Below are 19160 nucleotides of genomic sequence, written 5' to 3'. Positions count from 1 at the left end.
AGAGTTTTCCTTCTCCTAGATGGGCTACCTTCCCAGGCTGAGCCCCACCTGCCCCCTCACTTCCCTCTATAGCATGTGCAAAAATCACCTTCCTGATCACTGGACTTGGCTTCGACTGCTCAATCCACCAGAGACTGTCTTTGCATGCAGAAGAAGTCCCTAACTCACCCAGGGTTTGAGACCCTCACCTGGGTTAGCCAGCCAGTCAAAGAAGTTTCCTGGAGGGTGGCCACTGTTGTTTGTTGACAGCTTCTAGGAGCCACAGGTGAGAGCTGAGGGCAGGGTGGGGACCAAAGGTGGACAAACTGCCCCAGGAGGAGCATGATGTGTTCCTCACCAGAGGTACTACCCTCGCCTAACAACCCATACATCTGTCAGCATCGCCCTTGAGCCAGTGCCACAAACAGGACTCATTCACTTCATCCCCGACTAGGCTAGGCAAGCTGGGTAGCACTTCCAGAGACCACCTTCTGCACAGGAACAGGTCAAAGTGCTGTGGACTCACAGCTTAGAGTTGTGAGCACCGGATTCACTCCCACAAGAAGACAGTCGTCGCACAGCAGAGTACAGCAGAGTCTAGCAGAGTATATAAACAACTCGGAGAGCAGCTCTGTAGAATATCTTCTTTATTCTATCTACAACTATTATACAACTATATACAGAGCTAAATAGGTCTAAGCATAAATGAATGCTGAACCGCACTGAGTGTCTGCAGCTGCTCTTAGCAGCAACCTTATCTCTACACACAATCTCTCTCTCCGACACACTGACTGACTGACTCTTTGATGTGGTGCTGGAGCAGAATAAGTAGAGAGCAGAACACGCCTCCTCCTCTCTGGAGAATCAGCAGACTCCTCAGGAGATTCTTGGATATGGGAGGGGTGAAATCTCCTCAACATCCACTGAAATAGGATTAAGTGAGGTCCATTAACTACTCTGAATAAAAGTTGAACACCACCAATTGTGTCAAAGATTGAAAGGTAAATCCCACAAATAGCTCCTTCAAACTCATAGCTGACAACTTTTCCCTTTTTTTAAGGGAAATTCTCTTATTCCGAATAGGATTCTTCGCAAGAAAAGGGAAAAGTTGACAGCTATGCAAACAGCCGTGGGGAGCACAGACCTTGAACTGTGTTCAAGACAGCTCTAGATAGCCTTGCAGACGAATCTACAAAATCTGCTAGCTCACAAAAACTTTCACCAGCATGACTGGCCACACGTAACAAAATCACCTGTTGCATATCAAGAGCATGAATTAGATAAAGGAACAGCTCCTCCAGTTTACAGAAACAGCCATGCCCGGTCAGCTGGAAAATATTCTTATTTGCCATTAAGTGAGAAGGCAAATTAACATTTACAAGCCTGAGCTAGTTGAATGTCTGGGGGTAGGTGGGGAGTTAATTAATCAACTTTCTCCCTTATTGTAGTATTACGAAAAGCCCATCCTACTCCCAATTTCCTCCATGAATTTGTCCAATCTGCTTTTAAAGCCATCCACATTGGTGGCCTTTACTGCCTTCTGTGTGAGCGACTTTCATAGTTTAACTATGTGTTGTGTGAAGAAGTACTTTATTTTAACTATCCCGAATCTTCCTATCTTCAGCTTCACTGAATGTCCACAAGTTCTAGTGTTATGACAGAGGCAGAAAAACTTCCACTTTCTCCATGCTGTACGTAATTTTGTAAACCCCAATCATGTCACCTCTTTCAGGCCTTTTCTCTGAACTAAAAAGTCCCAAATACTGCCACTTTTCTTTATGGGGGGGTCACTCCATCTGCCTGATCACTTTGCTTGCCCTTTTCTGAACCCTTTCCAACTCTGTAATATCCTTTTTGATGTGAGGCAACCAGAATTGTGCACAATACTCCAAATGCGGTCACACCACAAATTTGTATAACAGCATTACGATGTTGGCATTTTATTTCCGATTCCTTTCCTAATGCTTCCTAGCATGGAGTTTGCTTTTTCCACAGCTGCTGTACACTGGATAGACATCTTCATCAAGCTATCCGCTACAACCCCAACGTTAGCTTCTTGTTGTGTGACGCCCTTTCAAAGCAAAGCAATGACAAGTCTTGAATCTTTGTCCTGATTTGAGTCCTCATTGGCTATTATGCGTGTGGGTGGAACTGAAAGAGGCAAAATCTTCTTAAGGACTTTTGAGAAGTCAACTGACAGTGAACTCAGCAATCACTACTGTCCACCCCCAATTTTTACAGCCATATAACCAAGTCTGAAGGAGCCATATTTGCAAATAGGGGATTGAAAAATGCGAATAGATCAGACGGGCAAAGATAAGCATACTCTACAGAATCACTGGCACCGAGTGCAGATCGCAATACCCTTTGGCAGTCAGCTCATTAAGGTGACAGTTAGTCTGAACTTTTAAAAACGTTTCAGCTGCCTTAAAATTCTGGGTCATCTTGCTCATTTGGCATGGGCCTCATTCTTCCTCTTGGAAGTAGCTCTGTTACTTTCGACTGCTGGTGTTTTATAGCCGGCTCCCCCACAGACTTCCCAAGAGAACCTTTGACCTGAAGCCTGGTGGAGATTAGCATTGCTCTGTTTCGCTTGCCCACCCTTCTGCAGAAGGCAATGATGCCTACTAGCCATAGCCCTTGTTTGCCTCCATAGGATGTCAAAAGATTAAGCACCTGGGACCCTGCGACAGCAAAAGGTTATGAAGTTAGTCTAAGAGAGGAACCCGGCTGTGTTGTTGATGCAGCAATTAAACTGGCCTTCCTTGCCCAGAGGAACAATTTGAGTGAGTAGCAAATAAAAGCCCTGAATGATTGTGTACACTTTCTTGGAGTAGCATTTCTATTACAAATTTTATCAGTACACCAGGTCACAATTCCAAAAGAAGGGCGTCCCCTGCAAAGCCAAGGTAGCTTCTGGGCTTTATCTAGCTAAAGAAAACAAGCTAATGTGATACACTGTCGCAACAATATGGGGATGGGAATGCATTTTAAAACCAATGCCATGGCAACAGAGCTCAAACTGATGCATAAACTCCTCTGTAAAAATGCAAAATTAACTCTGTATTGCATCATCAGCAGAAACTATAGCGTGGTGCTTTAACAGACAGAAGAAACATTTGTTTCTGGAATTAAAGAGCAAGGATAAACAGATCAGAAGAGGGCAAACAACACTGGACTTGCTGAGAAGGTTCCTTCTCTTCTTAACTGTGAATGGAGATTACTCCTCTTACTCATTCCAAAGGAAGAACTAAGAAAATCTTGGTGCTGTCCTTTCTGCTGAGACAAGGACCCCCAACTCAGTTTCAGGACATGGTACAGCCAATACATTAACAGCCACCATAACTGTAAAAACACTAAAAGGTAAAGGTACCCCTGCCCGTACGGGCCAGTCTTGACAGACTCTAGGGTTGTGCGCCCATCTCACTCTATAAGCCGGGGGCCAGCGCTGTCCGCAGACACTTCCGGGTCACGTGGCCAGCGTGACAAGCTGCATCTGGCGAGCCAGCGCAGCACACAGAACGCCATTTACCTTCCCGCTAGTAAGCGGTCCCTATTTATCTACTTGCACCCGGGGGTGCTTTCGAACTGCTAGGTTGGCAGGTGCTGGGACCGAGCAACGGGAGCGCACCCCGTCGTGGGGATTCGAACCGCGACCTTTCGATCGGCAAGTCTTAGGCGCTGAGGCTTTAACCCACAGCGCCACCCGCGTCCCTACTGTACTAGAAAAAAGGGGGGAAGAAAGAGGAGGAAAGGAGAGAAAAGGATCCCCAGACTCAAACCAAGTTGAACTGTATGCCTCGGGAGCCAAAAGCATCATCCCTCATCTACCCTATGACCAGCAAGGGAACTTGAAGGTGAGCCTGAGTACGACTGGATATCCTTCCACGTACTGATGAGAAGAAATATCCATGGCGCTCTGTTCTCTATTAGTGGAGGAAGATACCTAAACTGGAATGTTCAACTGTTGTACCAACATCCTGGTCTTTCCCCTCACTACTCAGGGTCTACGGGCAAAGGGTCTGTAGGGACGCCATTCTTACAAAAGCCACATCAGCAGAAGCAAGTAAGTCGAACTGGTAATGCTTAACAAAATAAGAGGCCGAGGTCCAGGTGGCCCTGCTAAAACTCTTCCAGTGGAGCATTTGTGCTGAATGCTGAAGTCGCATCACTGTTGTGGAATGAACTGTGACCATTGTGGGGCCATGTGCTGTACATTGTAGGCTAGAGATACAGGGTTTACGCCACGTACCTATGTTAGCTTTGGAAACTTCCCTGCTTGTTGTGGAAAGCTAATAGGTTGGAAAGCTAATAGGCTGTTAAACTGTTTGATTACCATAGATTCATGTTTGTTGAGTGTCAGGCTTGTACCACTCCTCTTTGGGGGTTGGGAAGAAGGGATGTTTGAGCCTAGGAAAGGTGGCAGGAAGCAGAACCATGTGACAAATGGAACTGATATCATTAGAGTCAACCGTAGGCCTTGCTGCAAACTTGGAACTGCAAAGGTATGCACCAATGACCAGGCATATCTCCTCCAGCAATGCTCTCTCTCAGAAAGCAACCAAGTAGCAAGGCAGCACTGCCGACAAGCGTCAGCCAGGATACTCTCTGGGATCTGAATGTTGCTGGAAGACTGAACTAGGACTAACATTCCCAGGGCAATTTGACTGAGGAAGCCAGGGACAGCCTCCTCTCAAGGCCCAATTTATTGAAGGGAGACAAAGAGGAATCTGTGTTGATGCAGTTCTGACAATAAAAAACCTGAAGGTCTGGCAGTGACCAGTGCAAACTGGCCCAGTTCGAGGGGCGTGGTTGGATGAGAATAGGACGAAAGAAGGCAGGATGGGTTCCTGAATCTTGTGAAAACAGAGTTGATTTTTTAACTAAAAGCTGGATCTATATGGAGGACTGCTTTACCTTGGTGGAAGATGCACAATTCACCTTCCGCTAGAAGAACTCCCAGTTCCAGTACTTCATGCAGAGGTATCCGTCATGAGAGTGGCACTAAACCAAATAGTTGCACATTTCTAGAACAATGTGATTAGTTCCCTCTCCTCCCCTATGCTGCCCCAAATCTGCTCTGCATCTCCAGAACAAATTCAGGGGAGGGAGTGCAGGGGAGGGGAGGAGAAGCAGAGATTGTTCTGTTGTGCACTCAGACAACACACCGGTAGTTCAATGTTATCTCCTATTCAAAGTAGCTTGTTAGCAAAGTCAGCTGCTGACAAGAGTAATTAACTTAGGTTTAGCATCCCTTTGTGTCAATAGCTTATGACTTTTAGAATGAAAGTCATAATGCAATATTTGAAAATAGAAAATAAAACACAGGTCTATTTCAAGGTGTTTGATAAGAAGTAGGAAAGCATTCTTAATACCCAGGCAATCTTCCTGAGAAAAAATAGAAGGGACTGCATTGCTCACCCCTTGCTGATTTTGTCTGTCCTCCAGTGAAATCACCTTCCTCACCAGGAAGCAGTGATCCTTCATGGACAGCACTCTGGCTTCCCTGTTTGAGAACTGCTTCAAGAATAGCCATCTTCTGCTGGAGTTTCTTTAAGCTGTTTTGCATGGCATTTTTTTGCTGCAAACGAGAGAGAACAGAACACCGGATTTGCCCATGGTAAGTTATCTCTTTTCAGTGAACAGAGAGTATCCTTGCATGCCATCTAAGGCAACGATCTGGTGCAATACAGAGGTATAAGCAAGGGCACAGAGAAGTTCGATGGGGAAGAGAAAAGGACACCCTCAGTGCTCAAATTATTCTGACTGAAAGCCCTGGGAGTCTCTCGCAGCCTGACCGCAAGCAGTGAAACAACCATACCTGGGTGAGTAGGACACCGATACCTGCTAAAGCAGGCACAGGCAAACTCGGCCCTCCAGATGTTTTGGGACTACAACTCCCACCATCCCTAGCTAACAGGACCAGTGGTCAGGGATGATGGGAATTGTAGTCCCAAAACATCTAGAGGGCTGAGTTTGCCTATGCCTGTGCTAAAGAGAATGAACATATCATGGTAAGAGCAACATTATTTTCTCCTTCCATGAAGGAGTCCTATAGCAGCCCATGTGGTGCCTTCTAGATCAGGGCACTCCAATGTGTTGCCTGAGGATCACATGCGGCCCTCGATGCCTTTTTTGCCCTCAGCAACACTGGATGCCTCCCGGTTAAGCAAGGTGCTGGGCTTTGGGAAGGAGGCATGAGGGCTCTGACAGGGAAGGAGGCGGGAGGGCTCTAGGACCCTGTCAGAGCCTCATACTTCCTTCCCAAAGCCCAGCACCTCATTTACCCGGTTTCTGGACGGCAGCGCAAAGGTACTAGGAGAATGTGTGTATCAAATTTTGGCCTCTTCTCCCCACCCCCCACCCCCAATAGGTTTCGTGTCAAAGTACTCTTGTGGCCCACTTGATATGAAAAGTTTGGCTGTCATGTTCTAGATATTGCTGGACTCCCAACTTCCAGATCATTGCCATCCTAGCAAACTGATAGGATTTGGGAGTCCAACATTTGGAGGGCATCATATTGGCTACCTTGTTCTCAATGTTTTTGTGCTCCTCCCTTTCATGTCCTTCACCAAAACTGGTTTGATGCCAGCCAAAATAATTCCCTTGTATGTCTGTTTCATTATAATAAAGACCTCCCCTCCACAGTGGACTTTTCCCATTGAACCTGTGGTGGCTGGAGGAGGCACCCTTCTTGTGACTCAAACCACATTCTAGCTGCTTCCCAAAGATCCACAAATGGCAGCATGGAGCACAGCCAGTTTTATAATGTTCTGACTTCCTTTTGCACCATTATAATTCAGAAAGCATGGTGGGGGGAGAAGAGAAGCTTCAGAAGCTTAAGGTAAAAAACAGAATAGGAATAAAGCTTTAATGAAGACTTGCTGTATCAGAGCAGGAAGTTTTAGGACTATGAGGAGTTCCTTCTACTTGAGAAGAGCAGGCAAACTTAATGAGAACGAAAACCTTGACTAGAGTTAGCAGGAGGAGTAAGCCACACAAGGATACCCTCCTCAGCTGAAGGAGAAAGGTTTGCAGCACTGGGAAATTTCTCTTTTGTACGTATGTCAGCTTGCTGAATGCATGCAGAAGTATACCTTACAACTGCAGCAGCTGCAAGGGAGCTGGTAGCAGAAATCTTATCAAAATATTTCTGTAGAACTTTATTGCAGGCTTTTTGCTAGCAGCACCCCATCCCCCAGCAGTGGCAACTATCACTGGCTTGGCTTCATTCCTTCCCTTCTGCAGGAGTAGGAGTGGGACAATGCTTCATGCCCAGTGAAGGAGAGGAAGGAGATTCATCCCACTCTTCTGCCCACCACAAGAGAGAGAGAGGGAAGTCAGCGGGGTTCCCAAGCACCTGCTGCTGAGCAAAACGCCACAAAGAAGTTCTTTCTGGTGCCTCCCACAGCAGCACTAGGGATTTTGAAAGGTGGGCTGCCCTTGAAGATGATCCAGAGGCTGCTGCCAATGCAGAATGTGGTTGCTAAGCACAGCACTGGCTACAAGTGAGCTACAAGGCCCAATTCAATGTGTTAGTAGTAGCTTATAAAGCCCAAAATGGCTTGGGGCCCAAGTACCCCAAAGAGCACCTCCCCCCATATAAACCAACTCAGGCCCTACAATCAGCAGATAAGGCCTTGTTGGTGGTGCCGCCACCATCATCATCATCAACCTTTTATTCGACCGTCAGTCAGAAAAAAGTGCATTTGTCAATACACAGTTAAAACATCCAGGAAGATTTTAGAACTTAGCCAACACTAAAATGGGCTAAACAAATAGCCCCATATCAATACAGTCAATTATAGTCTTGCGACGCTTAAAAGCTAAAAAAAGAAATTTGGCCACCAAGGAAGGTATAGCTCTAGTGACATTATTCAGCAAGTGTAAAACCTGGTTTTCTCCGGGTAGGAAGCTAAATTGACATAGGAGTGGGTCTATAAAATTTTGTCTAAGCTCTGCATAAGAAGGGCAAGTCAAGAGAATGTGTTCGGTGGACTCAACCACACCCATGGCACAATGACAGGTTCTCTGGGCGTATGGTACTCCCCTGTACCTTCCCCACAATGGTGCCGCCACTGGAAACTGACCTATGACAGGGCCTTTTCAGTAGTGGTTCCCCATTTGTGGAATGCCTACTCTGGTGAGGAAGGGATGCGGGTGGCGCTGTGGGTTAAACCACAGAGCCTAGGACTCGCCGATCAGAAGGTTGACGGTTTGAATCCCCATGACAGGGTGAGCTCCTGTTGCTCGATCCCTGCTCTTGCCAACCTTGCAGTTCGAAAGCACGTCAAAGTGCAAGTTGATAAATAGGTACCGCTCTGGCGGGAAGGTAAACGGCATTTCCATGCACTGCTCTGGTTCGCCAGAAGTGGCTTAGTCATGCTGGCCACATGAACCGACAGCTGTACGCCGGCTCCCTCGGCCAGTAAAGCGAGATGAGCGCCACAACCCCAGAGTCTGTCACGACTGGACCTAACGGTCAGGGGTCCCTTTACCTTTACCTTACCCTGGTGAGGAGCACCCACCTCCAACATTAACTTTGAAAACATTCCTATCCACCATGTATTTGGTGGCTGAAAAATACTATCCCTGGTAACCCAAAGATCATTGGATGAAATAATGTTACTAATGATAACTTGAAATGCTTTAAACTGTTTTAGAATGCTTTTTTTTAAAAAAAAAAAGTGGATGTGCTTGCCACCTATGGCTCCATTGGGAGGAAGAATGAGTTATGAAACAAACAATAAATAACATGGATTGATTCTAGCTCATTAATCCATGCTGGTCCAAGGAGCTCTTAAAGGCCTCCAGTGACAAAGGTTCAACCATGTTCCCAGTATGACATGTGGTTCCTGTATACCACTAGCTTTCCAACACTTCTCTCCTCCCAAGATCTTATCCTCCCTTGCTGCAGCATGTCCCCATTAGTCCTTCACAGCCATGCCTGAAACTGCGCCATTTCATACCTGTGTGGTGAGAATCTCACTCTGGGAAGATAGGCCTGATGAATCTCCCAAGCAGCTAGCTTCACTGTCATAGTCCAAGGTCTCTTCACCTTCAAAAGACAAGAACCCTGTTTCTCATACAGAATATTGGAGAGCATACAGAGATAATTCCCAGGCAAGGCTCCTTATTTATTGATACAAAGATGTGCCCAACATACCACCCCCAGAAAGGAAGAGGGGAGCTTTGGCTGAAAGAACAAGAAGGAACTGGGAAGGTTAGGAAAGTTCCCAGCTTCCTACAGAATCACAACCTGGGCTCAAAGTAGCAGTTAAGATACAGTGACAGGGCTGGAGAAATATTTCAAATTCCTAGGTGCCAGGGACAAATGTTTATGCACCCGGGATTATTCAATCTTAGGCACTGAGAACACTGAATATATATGAAGAGTACATGGAGGTTAACCCTTACCTCAACAGCTTCAACCATCACTGAAAATTGCTCACCACTTCCTCCATGCAACAATTAAGCTTTTAAAAAATATTCTATTGGCACCAATGGAATATTTTTTTAAAAAACAATGTATTACAGGAGAGCAGGGTGATAAGTACAGGCTGAATAGATGAGTATCACCTGCAGGCCAGAGGTTCCCCATCTTACCCATCCCTGTTGTAAAAGGTCTAAGGGCCAATTTATACTTTATTCAGCACTATAGGCACACTGGCGACTGCTGTCGTGAATATTAAAAATGTCTGGTATGTGCATCTCCTCTCTGTACTCAGAAAACCCAGGAGAGGGGCAATAGTGTAATGTAAACACACTTGCAGGGGGAGAAAACAAGAACCTCCATTTCAGTTAGCATTTAAAATGCAGTATGACGACTTCAAAGTGAAACAGGATTCTTCCTTAAACTGGTTATATCAAAAGAGGTACCATCGCCTCCTTAGCTGTTTCTATATATGGGCCTATGGCTTGCAGACACAAGCTAACTCGTAAAACAGTACACTGTAGTGTAAAAACACCTCATTTTCATCTGAGGCGGTAATAAGAGGCAAAAGGGAGAGGATTCAATATGAAGGTAGGAAATTTAAAATAGCATAAATAAAAAAAGCATATATTCATACCTAAATTGAATTCTGAATCCACTTGTTCTTGCTGTTCATCTTTCTGTTGTCCAGCATCTTTTGAGACTTCATCCCTGGGCTGAGCGGCTTTTTTATTCCCGCTAAGACTTTCCAGATTTTCTCTAGAAGTGGGAGCTGGAGTTAAGTGTCTTGAGTCCTGAGGCCTGCTGCGGAAATCCTCAGCTGTGTGTGACTGGGAAGAAAACAGCTTCATAGAGCACTCCGAATCCTGACTTGGACAGACATGCTCCTCCTTGGTTTCTACACTACATTTGTTGCTGCTCTTCAGTACTGGCATCCCTCCTGATGTCTTCTTCTTTTTCAGGGGGTCTAGCGGTGTGCTTGCCGATTTACCAAATATCAGTGCCTGAAAAGATGGCAACTCTTCATCTTCGCTAGAATCTTCCTCCGAAGATGGCAGCTTCCGTGCCCATCTCTGCTGCGTGCGAACGAGGCCTTTATGGCTCAGCCTGGAACTTCTTCTGTTGCCACTACCCAGGTCTCCCTTAAGTGGGGTTTGCTCGTCTCTGCCAGGAGACATGGCCAAGCTATCATTCCTCTCCGTTTCCCCAAGGTTAGGTGAGCCCTCTATGCTTCTGATGACAGGGCCTAGCAAGCCCTCTGGTGTCTCCGAGGATACCTCAAATCCATGGTACTCCTCCTCGGCGCACTGTTCCAAATTATTACTGTGAACCAAGCGCTTAGAAGTGCCTGCACTGCAATTATTGGTTGCTTCTTCTGTGCCACTATGCAGTTGCTTTTGTTCCATGGGGCTATTCTTTTCACCATGGACGCCACTGAATTCAGAATGTGGTAGCTGACAAATTACAGGACATGGCTGCATGAATTCTGGCTGAGAGTTTAATGCCAGCCCTTTGTTTTTAGTGCTTTCAGATTCTGCATCTTCAGAGTTGTTTATACTAGAACGTGCCTCACTTAAACTGGTGCTGTGGATGATGACATTTCTCCAGACATTTGGGCTTCCACTGCTGCTGCTGTTATTTGAGTTTGCAACTTCTCCCCTAATTTGAGGGGACATACTCTTTTTAGTTACTGGCTTTTGACTTTGCTGGGGACTGTCAGGATTCTTGGTGGCTAATTGATCTGGTGTGGATGGATGATCTGGGAACGCAGTTTGTGAGGCAAGCTGGGGGTGCTCAGTTCTCCTCTCGCGATCAGGGAAACCAGTAGCACAAGATGCCAGTCTTTGGACAGAGCTGTTCACCTCACAGGCAACAGCATCTCTCTTCTCCTCACAAAATTTATCGATGCAAGTTGATTTCTTCAAACAGTCAACCTTGCCATCTTCCCCCAAGCCAATGCGTGTCTCTTTTTGAATTTCTGCAGCAGATTCCTTTACTGGATGCAACAAGAATGACTGGCGTTTGCAGCCATTGAATATCTTCTGCATGAAGTTTGTATCCAGTTCACTGTCCTCAGTTTCTGAGTTCAGCTCCAAAGTTCCTGCAGCTTCGTCATTTGTTTCAGGGGGTTTACAGCTTCTCATCATATCCCCTGTGCAAAACTCATCGCCCTCTAGTTTCTGGGTACATAACACATTCTTCTCCGTCTGGTGTGCTACTGTGAGCTGTTTGTCCTCAGAAGTGGTTTGCTCCACCTCCGGAGAAGCAAAATGCAGAAGTGAGCAGCTGTCCTGGGAACTTGCACTGGGAACAATGCAACAAGGACTGCTGCCCTCTGTGGTTTGTTCAACACCTACCTGAGGAGAAGCTGGAGGGTTAGCACAAGCTTTACTTGCATCCCCTTCCACGTCCATCAGGCTGGTATCTGACAAAGACAGGCCCTTTTGGAGCCTGCCCTGCAACACACTGGGGTAATTTTCTGCTATGGAAGGCGTTGGCGTGTTTTCTTCATAAGACCACCTACGCTTCTTTGTTTCTCTCTTATCCAACTGTTTCCTTCCTCGCTTAACTGGCTCACTTCTCCTCCAGACGTCTTCTGTCGAGAACTGAAGCCTTCTGCTCCGTCTGACTTGCACCTGGCTTGTGCCAACTTCCCTTAACTTATCATCAGTCTGTATCTTTGCCTTCTCAGGGGACCTGGAGCTTCTGTCCATCATTAACTGCAATTCACCAACAGGCTTGATTAATTGTCTACGTATCTTGCTCAAAGTGTTACTTTTCTTCTTTAGATGGTTACGGTTCGATTCTGGCGATTTCAGGCATATACTCTGAGATGGTTCGTTTAAATCAGTTTCCAAAACAGACAGCCCTTCCTTGGCAGGAAATTCAGTCGGTAGCTCAACTTCCTTTTGATCTGCCACAGGGCTATCATCTACAAGAGCAGGAGCTTGGCCACCTTCTTCCAAAGCAGTATCTTCATCTCCACCAGGCCTCTTACTATTTACTTCCCCATCTTGCCTCCTAATGAAGTCATCTGGTAGCAATTCTGATGTAGCCTTCCTCTTTCGCGATAATCTTTTTACAGGCGCATCACAGGATTCTGTATTCATAGCAATGCCTTCCTTTGCTTGGATACAAACTGTTTCCCTCTTATTCCAAAGAGGGGTTGATTTGCGTTTCCTCTTGTATGTTCTCCCAAATAGTTTATCCTCAGGTTTAGAGGCAACTGGCTTGGGCAAAGACCTGTCACCTTCACATTCCACTGTGAAGACTTTCTGGTATCCAATCTGTTCAGTTTTCTGGGAGACCAGAGAGTCTCCATCTGACAAGTCTGGATCTTGATCCACCTCCTGTGTGTGAGTATCTTGCAGGGATCTTGGAGAAAGACCCTCCTTGCTTTTAGACAGCCATGCTTTGACTTTCTGGATGCTCCGCATCAGTTTCTTCCCAGAGACTTGACTCAGAGGACGTTCAGGGGAAGTTTGTGACTGCAGTAGCTGTTCCTCATTTTCACACAGGACATGTTTATGTCCACAAGGCAGCCCCGTGCTAACATTTCCTGCATCGTGACCAGCCTGTTTATCTGCAGTGGGCTTTGTGGCTTCATCAGCCAATTGTGCCATATTGAGTAAAGAGCAAGAACCACCCTCTGACATGGAATTGGAGTTCCTGTCATGTTTACCCAAGCAGGGATCTGGAGAAGACAAACCCTGACTCTTTTCCACAGCAGCATTCTTCTCAGGAATTTCTAACTTTCCAATGCTGGCTCCTTCTGTGTTTCCAGGTTCTTCCAAATAATCACATACACCTGAAAATAGAAAAGTTTAGAAATGGGATTGGCTTGCCTCTTACACCAGCTACCTTTCTTAACCGCTGCCTTTCCTCGCCACCAATTAAGCTAGTCCAAGCCCTGCCACCACTCTCTTAGGAACTGAGTTCCTGGTTGAGCTACCCTAACCCTTCCCAGAAGGGAGGCTATTTCTTTGAGAAGCGAGTTGTGGTCAGGCGCTGGGACTCCCTGTGAGAATGCAGCAAGTCGTAAAAATCAGGCCCAAGAAAAGCATGCTAGCTGAATTTCACAAGACACAAGTAAAACCCCCCAGAGTGGTGAACTGAGCCCGCTTGATGCCTTAGGCATTTGGATTCTTATTTCAGGTGCCATCGAGAGAAAATCCTCATACCTAGGATATTTAATGGTGTCTCATCTTCAGCACTCAGCTCAGAAAACTCCATGTGAAAAGGGCTTGGGCTTTCATTCTTGGCACACCCTTCATCAACTCGAGCTGGATAATTACGTCTTAAACTCACACTGTGAAGAAGAAGAAGAAGAAGAATGAAACAAGAATGCCCAGGTGACCAAATGATGAACTGCAAACAACCTCTTAAAACCAAGTTCCTGCCATTAGGGTTTACAACCAAAGTACAGGGGTTCAGAGAAATAAGGACAGGAAAGAACGAACACTTCGTTGCGCTCACATTATTATCCAAAGTCCAAAGTATTTTTATTTTTTGAGGAGAGGTATGAGAGCTCTATTGTGCTGTAGTAAACTGTATGTGCCTGGTAAAAGGTCCTGTAGGCTGGTCCTTCTCTTTTAGCTTTGTTGGTTTTAGGGTGAATTTGGTTGCTTTTATGATACGCCACTTTCCGTGCGCTGCTCTGGTTTCCCAGAAGCGGCTTAGTCGTGCTGGCCACATGACCCGGAAGCTGTACGCCGGCTCCCTCGGCCAATAAAGCGAGATGAGCGCCGCAACCCTAGAGTCGGCTACGACTGGACCTAATGGTCAGGGGTCCCTTTACCTTTACCTATGATATGCCACAATTTTTTGATATATTGGCTGCTTGAGTGGGGAGAGTTTATTTGTGACTAAAGCAGAGGTGGATAAGCTATGGGTCTCCTATGTTATTGGGCTACTCCTCCCATCAGCCTCAATCAGCATGACCAATAGTCAGCCACAGGTTAGCCACACCTGGGCTAAAGTGTGCATTATCCTTTGACATCCCTGACTGTTAAAGAATTGTTTGTAGCGTAGGAAAATATTGATCTGATGTTTATGAATTTTGTATAGCTATGCAACTACCCTCACTGAGTGTCAAAGAAAAGATGTTAAAGATTCATGCACAGCACCAACAACAGTGGCAAAAAAGAAAAGTAAAAAATCCACCAAAACACTTCAGCAGGGAGAGACAGTAGCAAAGGTCTCACTGACTAGGGCTGCAACTGCAAAGTCTGACCTTGCTACAATGAGACAAGCTACTGTAGAATAACTTGTGCTTTGCTGAACTGGATTTGTATGGCTCTGATCTTTATTCACAAGCCATGGGAGCAACAGAGTCAAATTCTAATCCTCAACGGGAACAAGATAGCCATAAGAAGCACATGCAGTCCTGTTATCCTTCACAAATTGACCCTGTTAGAGCAAATCAGCATGACACATTCAGTCCTCACAATACCACTCTAAATTTCCCACTCAGCCACCTGCCTATTTTCAGCGATCAACCCTTGGCCCTGTGCACAAGGTTCTCTGATCTCTACTTGCTGCATTGCCTCCTTTTTCAGTTCTCTGCCTGTTCCACCTACATCTTTTCCTTGCCTCCGTCTCCTCCACCCAATCTTCTTTCAGCTCAGGTGCACCAACTCTATGGGGTTGAGGCTTCTACAGACAACCCCCCAAATGTCTGCTGGGATGGGGCTCAGCCCCCATAATCTTGAGGGGGCAGAGGAGGCCTGGCGGGAAGTCACTGCGCGGCATCTCCCAAAGCTGTACCGCCTGGCAGGCGACTGTCGCAACGGGAGGAGGTCTGGTTGGCCTCTCTCAATGTGACAGTCGTCACACATGTGACGGTTACAACTCGGCACCTGTGCTTCAGGTACTGGTTTCTGAACTCAGTGCCCCTTTTTTCATCATTTTGCCACTGGACCCTTTCTCCAATGCAGAAGTAATTCCCACACAAGCAAATAACAGGTGGCAGTGAGATAGTATTTTGATTTTTTTTTTTTTAGCCTATAAAGCTGTGCTTCTCAAACTTGGATCCCCAGCTGTTGTTGGACTACAACTCTACCATCCCTCACCACTGGTCCTGCTAGCTAGAGATGATGGGAGTTGTAGTCCAACAACAGCTGGGGACCCAAGTTTGAGAAACACTGCATAACAGATACAGTGGTGCCTCGCAAGACGAAATTAATCCGTTCCGCGAGTCTCTTCATCTTGCGGTTTTTTCGTCTTGCGAAGCACAGCTATTAGCGGCTTAGCGGCTTTAAGAAAAAGGAAACAAACTCGCAAGAACTCGCAAGACGTTTCATCTTGTGAAGCAAGCCCATAGGGAAATTCGTCTTGCGGAATGACTCAAAAAACGGAAAACCCTTTTGTCTAGCGAGTTTTTCGTCTTGCGAGGCATTCGTCTTGTGGGGCACCACTGTAAACTCTTGGAAGATGAGCAAGTAGCTCTCTCTCAACCTACCACCCCCAAACCAAGGGTTGGGTCCAGAGTAAGTCAACTGTACTTAGGTTCCACAGATTCAATGGGAACCAAGCACAGCAAGAACAGAGTCCCTGTGAAAAGGCCACAATCACTACATTTCTTGTTAAGTACAAGGAACAATGGCAGAGATAGTGTATGCAGTGCATTCCAATGTTCTGAACTATAACTCTCATGATCCAGGACCACTGACCATGCTTATTGGGCTGATGGGAGTTGCAGTCTAAAATTTATGGAGGGCACCATGTCGAGTACCTCTGTATTATGGGATAGCCACTACATTTCTATTCAGCATCTGAGGGGGAAAGGAAAGAGATAAACTTCCTCTATAGCAATAGCTCCATGAAAAACACCAACGAAAAAAATCTGTAAAGGTCTATCTGTTTAGACAATCAGTCCAGGCAGAGGGAGATTTAATTAAAGTTAGTTGCAACTCGATACACCTCGGGTCAATCGAGTTCCAGTGCCTCCTTAGAGCCCCTTCCAGCCCAAATTCAGTGTTCAACTGCTTGCAGGAGCCTTGTGCTTCATTGAGTTGCATGCAAACATGTTGCAGTTTTAAATATTTATAATTCAATTTAAAAACACATTTTTACTTAAAAGCAGGGTACTTACATACTTAGCAAAAAGGCATACTATGCAAATTAGGCTTCCCAGTTTTGTAGATCTGGACAAGGCAACCCTATTATGCCTCAGATTAAAGCAAGGAAGACCTACAAAAGTTTAAATTGCACTAAACCGTAGAAGTAGTAAGAAAATCGTTTTACATTCAGGGAAGAACAGTTGCAAGTGTGGAGCTCTTTTAAGGTAGCCTTTAAATGGTTTCTCCCTCCTGCACTATTGTGAGTAGAGCTTATGGTTCAAAGAAGGTGGCCTGAAATATAATGTATTTGGTACCTTCCCTTTGAATTCTGCATTCCCCTTCCCACAACTCCTGGAACGAGATGAGCAAGGAACAAACAACTGATGGGTAGCAGGGTCTGCACTGGCCCTATTTTTCCTTTGTTAGCAACCCCAGATGTGTGTCCAGTGGTGGTCTTTGTTTGCACCATGAAACTTAAAATTATAAGGTGAATTTATTATGGCATGAGTTTTCATATGTAAGACTGATTCACCAGATGCATGGTTAAACAGCACAGTTTCATCCTCAAAAGGCTCTAAACTGGATGGAAAACTAAATATATAAAATGATACATAATTCATATTGAGAACAGATGTCTGCTTTCCTTGGCCCAGAATACTGGGGGGGGGGGTGTCATTCATATAGTACACAAAATCCTATTTATGTTCTATCATGAGTTTGACCAAAAGAGTTTGACCAAAAGAGCCCTGTAGAGGATTTAAAAAATCTCAAAGACAAATAGACCAAATTCACTTGCAAGAAACCATAGTTTGTTACAAGCACAGGGAGCAGGATGGCACACGTGTGTAAGAGAAGACTTAATGCTTCTGTTCCTGGTTAAGTACAAACTATTGTTTGTTGCTTGCTCTGAATGAAAAACGGTGGTTTGTTCAAACCAAAATTTGTTAGCAAGGCAAGTTATCACACAAATAACACCGTGCCTTGTTGACAAACTGTCTTGAACAAATCAGCATTTGTTTGAGCCAAAGCAGTAACTATGCTTTGTTCCCAACAAGAAATGGAAGCTTTAAATCTCCTCCCCTCATATGAGGCCAAGGTTCATTGATATAAGAACAAACTATTTTTTAACATGTCTAAACTGGGTCAAACAGAAACACCCCAGGAGCTGCTCCACTGCACTGGGGATTCAGAAGACAGTTTAAAATCTTGCACTGAACAAGTAGTTGTGATTAAGCAAGTACATGCTATCTATTTTTTATTTATTTTTTTGCCATTTATAATGAACTTAGTGCCATCTCCTGAGCCCTAGATATAAGTGCAGATTAGAACAATAAATGTATTAATGATCTACTTCACAGGTTCTGGGTCTTCAAAATAAACTAGAAGTCAATAGCCAGTTGTCCCTGGGCTGAACCAAGCTTTCTGAAAAATACCACCCTGTGCGCTGTCACCTTTCCTTCCATTCACATATCAATAAAGAGCCCAGAGAATAGGAGGTAGAGGAACAGTAAACATTTCACACAGAAAATGTAGGCACTCAGCGGAGAGAAGACCAAGAAACAGCCATTGCAGAACACTTATTGTCAGGGAACTGCCATCAGTGCCGGAGGGAGAGAGCAAGCTCCAGAGGGATCCCAGAGAGCGCCCCGGGATTGGGAGAGGCAGCCCATCTTCTGGGGAAGGGAATCAGCTTAGCTCCAGTGGAGAAGGGGGGCAGATGGGGGAATCTGAGAGGGGGTCACATGACTCCTTGCCGGGGACTAGTGGGGGGAGGAAGGGTCCTCCGCTGCCTACGCCCTCCTTGCGCAGAAGGCTTCCGCGCAGGGAGAGTAGGAGGAGACTGGGCGTCAAAGAGCTTCTTTGCTGGAAGAAGTTTAAGAAACGCCCACTGACGGATTCTGCCAGCGATTGAGACAGCCACGGGTGAGTGGCTGTCTGGACAGAAAAGGTTCACTTAGGCAACCCAGCCAGGTGTGGGCACCGGCTTACGCACGAGCAACCCCATTACACTTATCTTCATAGGATGCTACAGAGTAACAAGGCATGAGAGTTGTTTTTTCCTCTTACCTGTACTGCACAGCTGCAATTCACAGATCCAGAGGGCCATTAACACTAGTAAGTACTAAAGGAACATCTGCAAAGCATGGTAGTGTACCACCCCCAAGATGCAGCGGGGGCGGGGGGGGAGAATGAATACTGTAAACAAAAAGGTACTGACAATTTAAACTGATAGCTCTACTCACCATCTGATTGTATCTGTCTTCTTAAATGCATCTTCAGAAGAGTCTGATCCTTAAATGAACAAGGTTTACTATTATAATTTTGACAAAACGGGGATTCAAAAACCACAATTAGCATTGCTGGCTAAGCTTTAGCAGGATCGTAGCCACTCTGTGCAGGACCTAATGCTTTCCCTCAAATATTCCGTAAAATCCAGGTTGACTGAATCAGCAATACAGCTCATAGAAACATTTAAGTAAAAAAGATATGCTGGCAGGCAGTCCACTGGAATGTGAACAGTGTACCTGGATCAGGGCCCAGAAAGTTAAGTTTGGGCAGGATTTGGTCTTGGGAAACCAAGGCAGAGAGCTGACTTGCATGCCACAATAAGCAATAAACCATGGCTTGCTCTGAGCAAGCATCACCCTTCTTCACACTAGACCTGCCTAGAACAGGAAGGAACATCA

General features: G+C 45.7%; 1 protein-coding gene and 1 long non-coding RNA gene across 6 annotated transcripts in view; both read right to left on the bottom strand.

The window, feature by feature from the left end:
• Positions 1–19160, bottom strand: part of LOC144325148 (uncharacterized) — a 197776-nt gene that overhangs the window by 38595 nt on the left and 140021 nt on the right. The gene's annotated exons all lie outside the window — the stretch shown is intronic.
• BRCA1 (BRCA1 DNA repair associated) overlaps positions 1–19160 on the bottom strand; it is a 57708-nt gene that overhangs the window by 22310 nt on the left and 16238 nt on the right. For all 5 annotated transcript variants that reach the window (XM_028701749.2, XM_028701752.2, XM_077917536.1 and 2 more), the window contains 5 exons: positions 18717–18765; positions 13594–13721; positions 10050–13220; positions 8949–9037; positions 5401–5560 (listed from right to left, as the gene is read on the bottom strand). In XM_028701749.2, the coding sequence (XP_028557582.2) occupies positions 5401–5560; positions 8949–9037; positions 10050–13220; positions 13594–13721; positions 18717–18765 (3597 nt within the window). The remainder of the gene's footprint in view (positions 1–5400; positions 5561–8948; positions 9038–10049; positions 13221–13593; positions 13722–18716; positions 18766–19160) is intronic.

Source organism: Podarcis muralis, chromosome 13 (genome assembly GCF_964188315.1).
Source record: "Podarcis muralis chromosome 13, rPodMur119.hap1.1, whole genome shotgun sequence".
NCBI lineage: Eukaryota > Metazoa > Chordata > Lepidosauria > Squamata > Lacertidae > Podarcis > Podarcis muralis.
This window is presented reverse-complemented; position numbering and strand designations above follow the sequence as displayed.